This window comes from Epinephelus lanceolatus, chromosome 6 (assembly GCF_041903045.1).
Source record: "Epinephelus lanceolatus isolate andai-2023 chromosome 6, ASM4190304v1, whole genome shotgun sequence".
In the NCBI taxonomy this organism is placed as follows: Eukaryota; Metazoa; Chordata; class Actinopteri; order Perciformes; family Serranidae; genus Epinephelus; species Epinephelus lanceolatus.
The window spans coordinates 31445026-31461669 of NC_135739.1; the positions used below are offsets into that span (position 1 = coordinate 31445026).

Sequence of the window (16644 nt, forward strand, 5' to 3'; positions counted from 1 at the left end):
CAAGCTTCCTGCTGTAAATACAACTCACATTGGGCCAACCCCTCAGCACTTCTCAAGCCTACCCACCCATGCCTACTGAAAACCATGCATGACAGACAACACACACAATTCACATATACAACCATGTGCTGTGTGGGTTTACATGCCAAGGTAGTTTAGGTTTAACACCTCAGTCTACCATGAATTCACTCTGCAGGTGGGGGATACTCCTGATTAGCTTGTGGATACAAGTGGGCTTTGTGCCTGGGATTCATTGCAAGGATGGTGTCAGTTATCTGTCAAGGGAAGGTAGGACTGAAGGGTGGTGTATTGATTATTCTGAAACAATTCTGAAGCTCAATATTCTACTTTATTGTTTATGTATGTCTGGCAATTAATCAGTCTTGTTCCCAAATAACATCTTGTTGGTGACAACAGAAAGATATTACTCTTATTGACCTGTTGCCACAATGTAATATCTTGTTCACTCAAGCTAACATTTAGCTCTCAGAAGTTAAGAAATACAATCTTTTTGTTTGTCATTTCTGGAGCAGATGTTTTCCTCTTAAAGGATGAGCCAGATCCTAAATGTTTCACACGCACAGAGGAGGATTTCACCTGCTTCTTTGAGAATGCAGACAACAGGACTTATGATTTACTCTACAAGATTTCTGGGTATGTTTTATAGGCAGTGAATATATTGTGTTTTGTATATGAAGGAACTCCAAAATTCTTTAAACAGTAGTTTCTCTGAATCATATTGTTAGGAATTTTCTATGCTGTCGACATGTTACTATTTTTCTAATGTTACATGTTGTTGTTCATCAGTGTAAGTGTGAACTTTTAGTGTCTTATAGTTATTGACTTTTTCATTTTATATTCCACAAGACACATAACAAATCTTGTATTATTTTTTTTCATTTTCAGTGATGTAATTATCTTATTTTTGTTTACATTTGAACCATACACACATTTTTTCTTACTCAATTAGTCACCTGTAGAGCACTGTGAACTGCTCTTACCTGTGTGAACCATGCCATACAAACAGTTTGACTGATTACTGTATATGTCCCACCATGTCTATTGTGCTTGTTATAATTCCAATCAAGCCGGCATGGAGAGAAAAGGTGTGAAATGTCTGTCCAGAGAAACGAAGAGGGAACTTTCCTCCACATCTGCTCATTTCCTAAGACAGATGTTCTCTCATTTGTGGAAACACACCTTGAAGTGGTGGAGCGCAGCACCAGCATCAGCCTCTACAGTCGCGATGTCTCTGTGGAGGACCACTGTAAGACATTTCTTTTTACTAGATTTGCATAGAATTATAAACGTGTGTGTCAGGATGTATTCTTTACAGCTTCCTATCCCAACCCTGAGAAATAGCTCTGAGAATTTCAGCTGCATCTCCAGCGTTGACTGGTGGCTTCTACATGTCTGCAGGGCTACGTCAGTCACTTTGTCTCCCTTTGGACAAGAAGGGCCTCAGATCTGAAGACTATATAGGCTACCACTGAATAAGGCCGTCCCACCCAATTATTTCTATCACTGTGTTGCCCACACCATCTCATCTGGTGGTGGTGTTCCTGTGATTTATGATTCTTATATGCAGTTTGACGAGATGCGGATTGCCCTGTGCCTGTTCCCCCTTCAGTGTGTCCTAAGTCTTTGCTGGGACCCCTTGTCAATAAGAGCATGCACCAAGAAAGACAGGATGCCTCTTAACCTGTTGCCTAAACATTGGTGATTTATTTTAAGCGTTAGATTCTATAATGTGTTCTTATTTTTTCATCATCTTCTCGTGTCTAGTCCTCCTGGATCCCCCCTTCAATGTGTCTTTACACCACAATGGCCAAGCAGGACAGCTGCAGGTTTCATGGCAGGCAAAGCTCCCGGAATACTGGGACGATAAAGTGATGTATAGGATTCGATACTCCTCCAAAGGGCTGGGAGAGATGACAAAAGAGGTATACCTAATTTGTCTCACACACACATGCTGTGTATGAGCATGAAGACAGTGTATATATCATTTACATACTGGTATGCCCAGCATGTGAGTTAGAATGATGGGATGACAGTATTATTTACTGATGTAATCAATTATATCTGTAACTCATCTGATAAATCAAGTTACTGTGCCAGTTATGACATTAACTCAATGAATATTACACATGACCATCCTTCACCTGTAGGCCTGTGTTGGTAATTACAGTGGGTGAAAAAATTATATGAATAATATCATATATTTCATGATGTTTGTTCATTCTACAGGCAATGGAGAGGGACACACTAGACTCTCTGGTACCAGGGGAGGAGGTTGAGGTCCAGGTGATGGTCAAATGTGCCCTAAATCCAAATGAAGGACACTGGAGCAGCTGGTCACACCCTGTGCGAGCCGTGGTTCCCCAGAGTGCAGGTGTGACTAAAAAAAGAAAGAGGAAACTGTTGCGTAGGTGAAATATGTGAATGAAAAATACTCTCTCTTTTTCAGATGATATTTCGCTTACGTGCTACACCTCTGACCTCCAAAATATCACCTGCCAGTGGAATGGCAGCAGATATGGTGAAGGGAATGAGTACAAGCTTTTCTACAAGATGGGACCAAGGTACATCACTGACTTCATTACTACTGTAAAACAAATTTCACTGGTTGATTTAAGTCATCAGATCTCTCAATACCAATGTAACGGCATGTTTTTATTGAGTTTTAGTGGAGCTTTAGTGCTCACTGTGTTTGGCTGTGATTTGATGTGATGATGTTACAGTGAGGCTTTGGGCCGGACAGAGTGGACCGAGTGTTGCGCTGACAAGGACTTAAGTGAACTGTGTCGTTTCCGTGGAGATGAGTCCAGAAAAGTCAGGGTCAAGCTCAGCAGCACATCAGCTCCACGCAGCAGGACCTTCTATACTCAAGAGTTCACTCTCAACAAGAGCAGTGAGTGATTTTTATTCCACCGTTCTTTGTTCATTTCAGGTGCGTTATCTGTGTTTCTGTAACTTCTCGATTTATTTTCATGTCTTTGATGCGATGGTATCTGACAAAGAGGATGCAGACACTGAAAGTTCTCAAGACCACTTAAATTACAGTTTTAGTCAAGTATTTCTCAGAGGCAAAGGTACTTCAGCGACAGACGTTCAGATAACTCCACATTACAAAGCAGTTGTACTATAATGAAACTAAAGACATTTGAAAATGGTTTCTATTTTAGTGTGCATAAAACACATTTGCCTTTTTTACACATGAATTATTAAATCTACAATTCAAAATCAGATTTGCATAAGCATATATTAAACAAGCCCTTTTCCTCATGAATCATGAGTAAACCATATAAATCATAGGTTTTCACTCTACATTACTTGCGGCAGACTGCATTTTTTAGGTACTGTAGTAGTGGGAGCCCTAGTAGCCTTACTGCAACCTCTTTCGAGACCTCTTAATTTTCCTATTAGGCCTCAGATTAAGTGTGGTTTCATGACTTAATGGACTGACAGATCATATGTGCTCTTTGTTTTTAGTCAAAACATCCCCACCATGTCATCTGAGAGGAGCTCTGGAGGGAGAAAGGTTGTGTTTGAAATGGGAAGCTCCTCTTCTGTCTCTGTCGGCTCACCTGCAGTATGAAGTCGGCTACCAAATCAGAGGGAGTGAAGCATGGATGGTAAGATGTTTTTTATGGCCACACAATTTTATGTTTTTTTTTTGTTTCTGTTTTAATGATTAGGATGACCTGGGGCAACTGTTCCTGAAATATCTTTTCTTATTGTGATGTGTGATCTCACTCTAAAACATGACCAGGCTTTTGCCATTCTGGCCCGAGGCTCTGTAATCCTCTACCTGATGAAATGAGGCTGGCTAGCACATTACCCATTTTTTGTTTAAAACATATTTTTGTAGGAAAATCTTTCCCATTTAATGCCTGATTTGTACTTTCTGATTTGTAACTTTTGAGTTTTATTTCCTTTTGTTCTATTTTTGCATTGCATTATGCATTGTCATTTTCATGCACTTTGTGAAGCACTTTGTAACCTTGTTTAGTGCTATACAAACAAAATTATTATTATCATTATAAAAAAAACCTTTTTGCATTCCCCTCCTTTTTTTGTGCTTTTATACCTTTCATTTCCTTTAAAGATATTTTTTAGGGCATTTTTTGCCTTTTAATCGACAGGACAGTGAAGCATGAAAGGGGGAGAGAGAGGGAGAGACATGCAGCAAAGGGCCACAGGCTGGACTCAAACCAACAGCCTTGTACATGGGGCGCCTGCTCTACCACTAAGCCACTGACGCTCCACATTTATATTTTTGAATTTTTCTGATAGCATGAGCTTTTGTTTGTATACAAATGGTGGCTGTGAGGGGTGATGCTGTAGCAGAGTATCAGTGTCGTTTTTGATAACACCACCAGATGGCACCAAAGGCAGGGAGGTTCAATTCTACTTGCAGTGATATATTCAAAGTAAAAAATCTTCAAGATTACTCATTAAGTTGGTTTAATGCTGGATGCTGCACAAATATTGTTGTGCTAACACATGAGGACATGCAAAAGAATATTTTGTGCAATAGGCAACAGTATTCAGGGAATGGAAAGCAATTGCATTCAAACACAGTATTGCGAGGGAACATGACTATATTTCATCACTACGATTGTCTTTTAATGTTCTTAAAATTGAACATCATATCAACCTTTCTGTCCCCAGACTGTATCTCTAAAGGGTCCTGAGACCAGCACTTGTCTAGAGGTTCAAGCAGGTTGCCGGTACAGTGTTAAATTAAGAGCTAAACCTAATGGATCCATTTACTCAGGCCGCTGGAGTGACTGGTCAGATGCACTTACAGGTGACACCCCCACTGACGTAGGTAAGCTCACACTCAGACACATAAAAATCTGTGTAAAGCACACTTATTTATGTAGTAATCCCCAATTTAGTAAATTCTTTGTCTGTTATTTTGTAAGAAAAACAAGAGGTTCATTCAAATGTGGTTGTGTGATAATGGTAGTCTATAAAATGCACTGTTGTGTCTTGATATATTAAAATCTAATCATCATAGACATATGAAATCTAGTTCTTGTAACTCTGATTCAATAAAACTACTGGACACCATTCAAACCTTAATGCAATATCAATAACCTTTACAGGCATATTGCTCGTGGTCGTGTGTATCTCCATCCTGATGCTGATAACTGCTATCATCTTCATTTTCCTGTTCTCTACGTACCTTGGGTAGGTTCTCAGCCACCTCTTAGATAACATCTTGAAATGAAATAAAATCAGCTCATACTGTACAGTCAAAACTTGCAGTCATTTTTATTGTTATAAAAACCATTTTAATTGCTAACTACTCTATTAAGTCTCCAAAAAGTTTAACCAACTATTTTAATGACTTTCCACATTGTTTGAAGATGGTTTTCATGTCTGTTATTTTGTGTTTCTATAGTAAGCTCAAGCAGTATTTCTGGCCGCCGGTGCCCAACCTTGACAAAGTCCTCCATGGTTTTCTGACAGAGATCAACGAGCCAAGATGGGTAAATTATTTAACCACAGAATTTAGCCTAATACATAATACATGCACCATTACTTCACACACAGGCAGCCTATCTCATTACACAGAGCTTATACTGTGGTGAAACAGTTGTATACATACAAATATAGATTCAGATATCAAATAGGAAGTAGGTAAAACACAAGTCATAACAAAATATGACTTGAGAGTGTGTCCTTAGGTGTTAAATCAACCACTTTGTGCTCAAACAGCAGAATCCTCCAATAACAGCAAAGCAGTGCTATGAGGAAACCACTTCATCTGTGGTGGAGATACTGTCTGAAGATGAGGTTTCATCAGAGGGCTCCACCCAGCTCCTGTCACCAGAAAGATTCTGCAGCGGAGAACTGGTCGATGGAAGCCGTGGGACTGATATCTTTCCAGACTACGTGACTCTGAACAAAGACAGTATCATTCTTTGCCCCAAAGGAAACACGTATGTCTATGAGGACTTTGGAGAGAAAGAAGGCTTGGGGACGAACGATGAGCTCTTTGAAACATGTGACAGTTCCTGCAGTGATGGCTCAGTCTGTATCCCACCAGGTTTAGGTGGTGAATTCCTAAACTATTCCTACTTGTCTCAGGCCAAGCTGGCAGACAAAGTCAACTGCAAGGTTGGTGCTTCAAGGGGGCCAGGTAACCTCTACACTAACTTCCCCTGCAGCTAAATGTACAATACAACAAGTGTACTTTGTTTCCAGTGGTGCAGATCACATGTATACACTTTATTATTAACCTAAGAATTTCAGGATTAATGCACCATGTGGCTTAAAAAAAGGCGTGTTACCATGTATTCACAGTATAATGGGGTTTTCTTTTGATCATGGCATCCTCTCTCTCAACATTTCAGTCATTCGTGATACAGTCTTGGAGCTGAAATGTTATGAGTACACCACAAATTTAGAGATTAATTACTTAGATGTACAAATCACATTCAAAAACAAGAATATGCCATTTTTATGAGAGTTCAAGCTTTAAGTTTTATATGCTATATTTTGGCATACTATATTAGATATTACATCAGTAATTGTATATAATGTATGAGTTTGTCCACATCAGGGCTGACAGTTTATCTACACTGCCATGTCTTCTTATGTCCACTAGAGTGAACAGTAGACCACGAGATACTTTGTGAGACCCCACTCAGTGGCTTTGTTGATCAATAAGACACACAATATTTACCAGGTAGTATTGTTCTACACTTAGGTTACCTTAGACTAAAATATATATGTATATATTTGAAGGAGATTTCAGAGGAAGATACATTCAAATGTTGTGTCAGTTTGAGTTTAAACTTTTTTTTTCTTTTTAATTTAGCATGCAAGTGTGACTTCTGCTCAAATTTGACATATCAATTTTGTATATTTTATTAGCTTTCCAAGTGATCTGCTGCTGAAAAGCACCAGAATTTGATTTGTTCATTTTTTACATTGCCTTGCCACTGTTTGTTGTTATATGGACTCTTGTCTCAAGCTTTAAAGTCATTATGCATTACATTATAACTTGAGGATTTGTATTTTTTTCAATAAAAATTGAGAAGCTGTTTTTCTGCCAGTTGTATTTTTTGTGAAGGACACTGTTTGGACTTTCCTGGGTACATGTGAAAGCACAACATAGAAGACACACGATTTTTAACTGACTTGAGCAGCTTGTCTTACCTCCAACCAAACAGCAGCTGTATTTTAGTCTCTCTTACATTTTTGGTGCCACTAGATGGTAGCAGAGATCAGCGGTCAGAGTTGATCTGTGTTTTCATAGCATGTCCTCACTGAGACAAAGCTACTCACTCTACAGTACATCACTGGAAATGAGACAACAGTTAAGACATTGGCCCAGATTCACATTTGTACCATATCTCACCTGACATCATACCAACATTGTCCTTGAAGGTTATTGTTGAAAATATATTTTCAAAATATGAATTAAATTGAAATTAATCATGAATTTAACCTGAATATTTCAAAAAAAGAAAGACAACTGACACAGTTGAATGCTAAATGTTAATTTATTACACAAAGTAGATGAAAGGCTCAATTTAAGATGACTCAAATAATTATTACTCACAACTTGTATGAAAACCAAGAGACCTCAGTTGGACCTGGGGCAATCACAACATCATGACTACAGTGATGAGTGAGGGGATTAGTAAGAGGATAACAAAGTCAGCACACATTTTCAGGAGCAGTTACTCACAGACAGGCTCGCTAGCCAAGAGCTAAGAAATGTATTAAATGTTCTGATTTTAAATCAGCGATAGGAAAAGGTTATAGCGCCCCAGAGCTGGACAGCCCACAGGCGACTGAGAGCAATATAAGAGAGGATGACCATTTTAGATAAAATCCAGTGGTTGACATTGAACTAATCAGACAGTGTCCAACTGCTCCTGCCTGGCTCAGCCTTCTGGAGTAACTGCGTGAGAAACTGAACTGGATGCTTTGCAACTATGCTATCACCGTGCATCCAGCCAGCCGCCTTCTGTAAAATATACTACCAGTGTCACACTTTAACGGCAGTCCATCACATCTACAGTGTTCGCCAGACTGTATGATATCATGGCCATAAATTAGCCCAGATCGTCTATGAGGCAATAGCAGAGGGTGGGAGAGTGCGAGTGCTGCGAGCGAGACAGAAAGACAGAGAGAGTTTAAGAGAGTCAGTGTTTACTGGTGTACGAGCCTCTCCTCCCAACAGGAATTCTTTCCATGTTTCATCACTGCCCACTTGTCCATACGCAAACGTCTACAGAGGGAGGCTGAATCACCTCCTGATGTCATTTCCTCAACTTTCACTTACAATCACATTGAGGAAAAACATGGTTTCACATGTGATGGGCTTTAACATGTACAGTATATAGCGTATGTACAGTATACATGTTTACACACACCATGTTCTCACATCTACAGGCCTCAAAACATGAATTCAGCAACAACAGAGACATGGCCACCGAGACAGAGCTCACTGACGTCCTTCAAACTCCTGTTTGCAGCTACCATTTGTTAGCACACATGGAAGCACACCAAACAGTTAGCTTGTTCTGCATGCTGAGTGCAAACTCTCTCACTGCTGTCACATTTGGTGCGATTGGATTTAGTGGAACAGACATCAGTTTCACAGCACGCTCTGAGTCAGTTTGACTAAAAACTGCTAGACAGGAAGAAAAAAAAAATGAAATCAGTGTAATCAACAACACAGAAAGAACCAATGGAGTGTGAAAACTACAGTGCCTTCAGAGTCATTAAGCAGGAGTACAGTCACTGGTTCCCCGTACAGACATTAGGAGGAGCAGAGGTGTTATGTTGGAATAAATTACTTCATTTTAAGATAATGAAAACATACAGTCCCCACACAGGCAGCTTTTATCTGTCCTCTGTGGGGGTTGGCACAGATTAATACACTGGCATTCCCGCATGAATCTAAACAAAGGCTCAGCAGGAGGGATGCCAAATAGCTTAAACAAAATGGCCAAATAATGTCCATGTAGAATAAATCAACAAGCTACTGTTGGCTTCTGTATCTGGTGTTTATTGAGATCAGTCAAAAATTGCTTCCAGTACCTGTACAATCAATAGCAGTGATAAAAGCTATGGTCTACGTTTAGAAAGACGATGTCCTCCATGATCCCTCCCCTCCGAGCTCGTGTCCCCCTCCCCTTGGAGCCTCCTAACGACACCCCCCCTCCCGCATAGAAAGAAAATGTTTCGACGTCGTCTAACCAGACAAAAAACTAACGGCAGCTTTCACAGTCATAAGCCAGCATTGGCATACAGTTATCTATGTCACAACATCCACAATAAAAACGAAATATTACCTGTTCAACAAAAACTCTGCTGTATCAGCATCACTTTTCAGGCCCAGATCTTGCCGGAGCTTTCTCCATCGGTCAAAGGATGACCCGATGTTTACTCTGCTTTGAGCCCTCAATTTGTCGCATTTCCTCTTCGCTTCTGCCTTTTCAGAGGCAGACTTACGCTTCCTTTCGGCCTTTGCCGGTGGGGCAAGCAGAGGCCGTTTGCTGCTATTGCTCTCTTTATTTTCCATATCGAAACTCGTGTAGCTGAATGGCTCAGGGCCTTACAAAGCGCTCGTACTTTCAAATGCGGAGGGGGGTTGGGATGAAGCGGGACGAGGAGCAGAGGAGTGTCAAAATGGAGCGAGGGGATTGGACGGAGGGTAAGAGAGGGAGAGAGTGCAAATGTGAGCAAGGAGTAACTCCCATGCGGGCCGGATGACTGTGATTGGTCAATTTCTTTGCAGGCCTGTAGCCGCCAGAGAGAATGGATTTTTTTTGGTTCCTTTTTCCTCTTCACATTGTGTAGCTAGCACTATTGGGCCATAACCACCATCTAAATGATGTTAATAATAATGATCAATCTTTCTAAACGTAGACCATAGCTTTAATACACAACAGTCATGAAAAGTAAGAGCACCTCAGGTATCAATGGCAGTACGTCTAATATTACTCACAAAATCATCATTAACAGTGCGATCATACCAAAATCTCACATCTTCCAAAGGCTTTTCAAGAACTGTATTTTCAGAGTGAGAAACAACCTCGTAGTCAGATGTATGACCATGCATTTGTAAGAAATATGGAAAGCTGTTTTGGAAATATCGTATGGTCATGAAATGTATTCAGCACCAACTGTAAAGAAACAGCAAATTAACATGTTTGTGGTTGTGGTATTACAGCAGCAGCAGGATTTTTTCCCCTCATCTTGCACCAAAATACAGTTCTTGAAAAATGAATTACAAACCCTATTGCATTATCTAACTGACCACACACAAAATTAAATCACAGTTAAAATGGTGCATGTAAACAGTCGAAACTAACTGTATACATTTTCCTCTCTGGATGTCTGTTAGTTATGTAATTTATAAACCCGCGGTCTAATGTTGGTAAGACTACATTTCAATAACAACAAAAACTATGATCCATCTGGTTTTGTTGCTCCAGAGCTCTGTTCTCTGTGGTAGTCTTAAAGGGTTGTAAACATTGATTAGTGTAAGCAAGGATTGGTCTAGACACGAGCATTAGGGGCTCTGCAGGTTTGAAGGGTGGGTTCAACATGGCACATGTTCTACCTCCGCTTCTGATCTGGGATCAAATTGATTAAATTAAATTCTAATAGTTTGTGGACGAGCAAATACTGTCAAAAACATGTGTGGCATTATATGGGGAGAATAATGACCCATTATCTAACATGTAAGCCTCTTCTTTTACCTTGTATTTTTTAGTTTTATATAGAAAATATCAGTGCATCCAAATAAAGAGCAAAATAAAACAAATTTTAATCAATATATTAATTCTTATACAGACGACAGCCATGTTTCCATAAACATTTTTTGTGCATTTTGAAGCATCGTAGTAGAAAAGCTGAATGGAAACAGCAAAATTTGATAGAACTTCCTCAGTCATGCAAAAAAAGTTTTTACACTCACTTGAGATGGTTTTTGCTTTTGTTGAAAGAGGGCTGATACAGTGAATGGGATACGGAAACACATTTGCTGAATAAAGTCTGATGTAGCGAACATTTGGTCCACTGACATTATCTTCATTTGTGCATTAAAATCACTGCACTAATTTTTCTTTGTTGCCAGACAGCATGAAACATCGCCGTACTAGCTGACATAAAGGTGCAATTAAAACTTGGAAAACTGAAACAAATTCCTGAAAATTTCCCTTCATTTTTCCCTTATGGATTGTTAGATAGCCAAGGCAACTTGCTTTTACTCTACTTCTTCTACTATGTGTGCTGGTGGATCACAGTCGGCAGGGCTGTGATCCACCAGCAGCACAGCCCGAACTTCAGACAAAACTATGCTTTGTGGAGCCTTATTTATTCACTCCAAACGTGCATGAGGATCACTATGGAAATGCGCCTAATTTGCATTTCTTTTGTTCGCAAGATTTAAAATGTTGGCTAAAAAAACACGACTAATGATCACCTAAAACTAATTATGTTTTATGTCAACTGATCTATTCACACTTTTAAGACTGCTTCACGTAAATTGAGTGTTTTGGGGGAAAAGGGAGATCGGATGACTCCATCCAATCCTTCCTCTAAGTACCGAGATGTTTATTAACCTCGAGAGCATTTGTGATTGGATACAGGCTCTGCTTGGTTGCCATGCACTGAGAGACCCCCTGGTGAGCGCGCTCAGATGTTGGCGTTCTTGTTGAGGAGTACAGAGCAGCATGTGAGGGCTCCGTCCACTTTGCTCTTCTCCAAGCTGGACAAGGGAATCAGCATGTGGTCCTTCAACTTCTCGAACACCTGCGGGACACGAGGACAAGGCTGTCATTGGGAAAACGGACACCGTGTTCTTTGAAATTATTCTGTTTAGAAATTACAGATGATTATTTTATAATTATGTCAGCTGAAATTCAACAGATCATCACGGTGTACAGCCAAATATCTCTGGAAAAAACATATTTCGGAATCAAAAACCTGCCCCTCAAAACAATTAAATACAAAATAGATATCGTCATGGCAACAGCTGTTCCCTTTCTGCCCCCCCGACCCTGTCCTTGGGTACCATATCTGTGAGCCAGTGCTACAGGTACTGACCAGCCAGCACTACAACAAGGCCTTTAGAAAAGGCTGAAGTACAGTTCAGCTGGCAGTAGTTAAACTGAAAGGGAGAACTTATGCAACACTTCAGTTTGTTTACGCTACCTGTCGACTTGTAATGTTCTGTGATATAAACGAGCTGCAGAGGGACACAAACTGTGAAGTAGGAGAACAAGCATTCAAGAAGGTTTCCTGCTCTCCCAGCAAAATATATAAAAAAAAAGATGGGAGTGAGAACTATTACGACATTCTCAAAAGACCCTCGTAAAGGAGTGTGTCACCCTGTGGACGTGTTCCAGAAGAAAACCAGTGTTTTCCTACCAGACTTCCAAACCAGGATATTTTTCTCTTTAAACTCTCATTTCAACCCCGCTGTGATACTGAGCGAGGCCTTGCGGCTCAGCCAGAAGGGCCAGTTAAACAAATTCTTATCTCGTGATGCAATATGGCTGACGAAGCCTCTGATGATACAAACGCCATGTTTAAAGATGCTGCTCTCGTGTGCCTTAGAACTATTGTTTCTACTCTACCCCTGACATTATGTGTAATGTGGGAAGAGTACAGGCCAGGGCTCTTGCTTAGTAATTCAAACAATGGCACTGCATCACCTTACTGAAACAATATTATCTGCTATTTTCATATAATTGTTTTTTGACCAAACCTCAAAGTAAAGTGTTGAATAAATTAAAATTTAGACCCGACGGCACTTGTTAAGTGATTGGCTAAACTATTACACCAAAATTGTTATTTCCAAAGTTGTGTTCCATTTGATCCTATGGCCAATCTTGGGACCCACCAGACTGGTCAAACCACCTGAGCTACAAACAGAAACTTTTTCAAACGTTTTCAATACCAAAATCTAGCCCTGTTGCCTACAGATTATGCATACATAAACAAATATCTGTTGGGAGAGATTATCCCAAGTGGAACATGAATGTGTGTACCAAATTTAAAGGCAACCCACTGAATATTATATAGAGACGTTTCACAAAAAGCAAAAAAAAAAAGTCAGAAACGCCAGAGGTAACGTTGGGGATCACCAAAGTCAGACGGGACACATCCTCTGGGGAACACGAACATCTGTTTGGCTATGCTTGCTGAGATATTTCAGTCTAAACCAAAGTTTTGGGCACCATCCAAAATCCTTCTGTTTAGACCATATGATCTGAGGGTCAACTCAGGGAAGGTTGTGCTTTTGCATAACTCCCCTGAAAACAACACCACTAAATCCCCTGCTTTTTATAGCACCTCCACCTCCACAGTGTCTCTTTTTTTGTAACATTTCCAGCTGAGTTGTCATTACTGCTGGTGATATTTATATGTGGGGTTGGAGGGTGGCATGGTCCCACACAGTAGGAGCTGCTATAATTCACTGGGCCCTTTGTCTGCTTACTTTCTTTATCTGCAAACCAAGCCCTCTGGACCCATCGCCCTCTACTAACCAATTTAAGATGCCCCGTCTCCACCCGCCCACGACCCCAACCAATCCTCTCTCATGACCCCCTGCCTTTGTTAATGTGGAACTCTTATGTAACTTTACGAGCAAACTAAAAATAGACCGGAGATTAGGACAGACAATGTTTAGAGTTGGAAAGCAGCAGAAGTCTTGCAGAGTTTCTCTGTGATTGTGCTGAGAAATCTCTACATCTCATTGGAGGAAGAAACCACAAGGTCCCTTGGGAAACATGCACCAACTGTAGACAGACTGTACAGCGAGGCTTGATAGTCAACTCTCAGCTATGTGCTTTTTAAATTTTTCCACTTTCTTTAAGCTACAATTCCTTCAACACAAATTTGGACCAAAAATGGTATCCCGGCCAGTTTCTGGTGGGTTTGAACATTATTAAGGAAACTGGATCATGGAACAAACATACATTCCTCAAATATTGCTCCAAATGGTCCGTTCAAAGGTGCTTCCAAAGCAGGAAACACAAGATACACAAATAGATTTTTATTATGCTCGAGTTGAATTCCCTCAGTTAATCTTCCTGGAAAAAACTACTGAGCCTTCACCGTGGATGCAAGTCCAAAGACGTATAATTTTGTGAATTCTTCCGTCTAAAAATAGCTGGCGGAGGTAGGGGTTCTAACCACAGAGTACATTTTGAGGTCTGAGCACTGTCTCTGCAGATTGTAGGGTGCTGGGTTCGATCCTGTGTGAATCCTTTCGACTTGTTGTGATGTGGGGCGACCCCAAGGCATCTAAATAACATGGCTGCTGCTCAGCCTTTACCAAACCCCAACAGACAAAGTGAGACAATAACATGTCATTCACGGTGAACTACTGTGGAAAACACTGCGCAATGTGTCACAAGTGAAAGGCACGTCTTGACGGTGTTCGCAAGTAGGTCACTGTTTGTCTGAAAGAAATTTAAGAACGGCTGTGGTTATATGTGTACTTGCAGTGACGGTGTAAGCTGTGAGACGCTGTTGGAGATGAGTTCAGCCAGGTATGTCGAGCCAGCATACAGCACTTAACAGTTTAACAAAGAACACATGCTGTAAGGGCTGTTCTTAAGACGGCACTCAGAGCAAATTTTCAATATTCCTTTGAAAATAATTAGTTTCAACCTTATAGATTTCTTTTGGCATTTTGCTTATGAGTTCCTGAAGTAGTGCCAACTTGGCAACCATGAGTACAAAAACAATTTTCTATATAACAGGAAGCAATTTTACTTTCATCAGGAATTGGTGCAGTCAGGGAAGCATTTTTAAGGTATATTTTTGGCATTTTGCCTTCATTTTAAAGTAGAGCCCAGACCATAGGCCTGTGTGGATAATCTAAATAAGTGGTAGAAATAAAATGCAAAAGGTATAATGTGGAACTTGCTAGTCTGTATATGAAGTAATTTAAGTTACTTATATACTGTTCCCCAACAAAGGGAGACTTGGCCTCCATGTTAACACTCATTGGCTTACTTATTTATTATTCCAGAGCTAGGGCCGCACAGTGGTGCAGTGGTTAGCACCGTCACCCTACAGCAAGAGAGTTCTGGGTTGCAGGATCAAACCCCCTGGCCAACCGGGGCCCTTCTGTGTGGAGATTTCCCTTGCGTGTAGCGGTCTCTATCTGATCAGTCTGGCGACCTGTCCAGGGTGTACCCCACTTCTCGCCCAATGTCAGCTGGGTTAGGCTCCAGACTCCCCATGACCCTCAACAGGATAAGCAGTTATGGATAGTGAATGAAATAATTTTTCAGAGCTGCTTGCTGCGTGTGAAAAGGCATGGATGAGAATGCTGAAACTGAACCAAAACAACAAGAAGCTGCAGAGTCAGGGAATAACTTCTTGTGTGTTAGACATGCCGTGTGACTGCTCTCACATCCACGCAGTCATTTGATCCACTGTTAATAGAACAAGTGTGAATTCGCAATAGCTGCAACCACTTAAACGCATGCATCCACCCCATTACAAAGCCCTCTTTTAGCCCACAATGACACAAACACACACCTTCACACGCACACTTGACCTTAATGCCAAATTTGAGCCTTCTAGGGTGGAAAATGTTGCCACCAAAGGGTGTGGTAATTATTTGGGAACCAACAAACCAACAAAGCAAGCTACAGAGCTGCTGGTTGCAGCTAAAAATATTGATTATACCAGCTTTAAGAACTATTTTTGAATCAGCTTTGATGAATAACTCAAGTTTTGAGGCGAAAAAAGCACCCAGTGTCTCCAGCTCCTAGTCTGCCGCCTGAGTCATGTCCACAAAAGGTCACATCACATAAAACTGCCGGTTCCTTTGTTAAAAAAAACACAGTGCTGGCGGTGGTTGACCTGTGGTGGTGTGTGTAAAACAACCACATACTGTAGATTCTGCAGGGTTTCCCTCTCCAGCCACTTGTTTATCTCAGAGGTCTGGACAGGATGGAGAGCAACAAAGGCAAGTGCTCTTTAAATATAAGCCACTAAACCAGACTGGTTGTCCTGACGGGGTTTCTTCCTCCTGAAGGTGTAGCCTCAGGATTGTAAATGAATGTGTGATTGTGTGACTGAGATAATAGCACTGTGTGTGGATGTGAAATGAGCAGAGCATTACCTTAGCACTCTCCGGAAACTGCTCTGCTGAGGTGTGCAAGAGCACATGTCCCTTATTAGGTAGGTTCATGTAGATGCAGTTAGCAGCCAAGTCATCAGGCACCGTCAGTTTGTCATAGCGATGGTCGCTCATTTGCTGCATAATCTACACACACAGATAACAGACAGACAGGAAATAGACATTTAGATGAACTAAGAATCTGTGGGGAGTCCACATGACTTTCACAGAAACAGAAAGTTATTCAGACTATGAGGCACTTTGAGTCAGAGACAAGGCCGCAATACCAAAGGCAGCACCACATCTTTCTGCTGGCCAAACCACTCGGGGCCTGGGGGGCCTTAATGGAGAACACAGGAGCAGACAGACATTCTTTCTCAGCAGATGTCATGTTATTTATGTAATCCAAAGGAGGTGAAGGTGGGACAGGCGGTGTGGGGAGACAGGCTGAGAAGACGCCCATGTTGCCAAGTGGAAGTTGGGGGGTGAGGATGTTATGACCAGAGGAGAGGCAGGTG

The 16644-nt window shown here is 41.0% G+C and overlaps 2 protein-coding genes across 5 annotated transcripts in view; one reads left to right on the forward strand and one right to left on the reverse strand.

Annotated features, from left to right (window-relative positions):
- The first annotated feature begins 71 nt into the window (after positions 1-71).
- Positions 72-7061, forward strand: mpl (MPL proto-oncogene, thrombopoietin receptor). 2 transcript variants are annotated; one of them, XM_033620838.2, is made up of 12 exons: positions 72-288; positions 534-654; positions 1089-1267; positions 1786-1943; positions 2248-2392; positions 2468-2582; positions 2742-2911; positions 3493-3635; positions 4675-4834; positions 5115-5199; positions 5414-5501; positions 5734-7061. In XM_033620838.2, the coding sequence occupies exons 1-12, from the start codon at positions 180-182 to the stop codon at positions 6184-6186; spliced, it is 1926 nt and encodes a 641-aa protein (XP_033476729.2). In that variant the 5' UTR covers positions 72-179; the 3' UTR covers positions 6187-7061. The 2 variants fall into 2 exon arrangements, with proteins under 2 accessions (XP_033476729.2, XP_033476727.2); XM_033620836.2 differs by having other exon boundaries at positions 73-288; positions 5731-7061.
- A 443-nt stretch (positions 7062-7504) lies between these two features.
- ddah1 (dimethylarginine dimethylaminohydrolase 1) overlaps positions 7505-16644 on the reverse strand; it is a 98496-nt gene continuing 89356 nt past the window's right edge. For all 3 annotated transcript variants that reach the window (XM_078168969.1, XM_033621219.2, XM_078168970.1), the window contains exons 6-7: positions 16130-16273; positions 7505-11793 (exon numbers count right to left, since the gene is read on the reverse strand). In XM_078168969.1, the coding sequence (XP_078025095.1) occupies positions 11677-11793; positions 16130-16273 (261 nt within the window). In that variant the 3' untranslated portion in view covers positions 7505-11676. The remainder of the gene's footprint in view (positions 11794-16129; positions 16274-16644) is intronic.

Excerpts from the sequence above, each read along its gene's own strand:
- mpl (XM_033620836.2), top strand. The coding sequence starts at position 180 with ATGAATTCACTCTGCAGGTGGGGGATACTCCTGATTAGCTTGTGGATA. Across the intron at positions 655-1,088 it reads TTACTCTACAAGATTTCTGG|CCGGCATGGAGAGAAAAGGT; the intron begins GTATGTTTTATA and ends ATTCCAATCAAG. Across the intron at positions 3,636-4,674 it reads GAGGGAGTGAAGCATGGATG|ACTGTATCTCTAAAGGGTCC; the intron begins GTAAGATGTTTT and ends TTCTGTCCCCAG.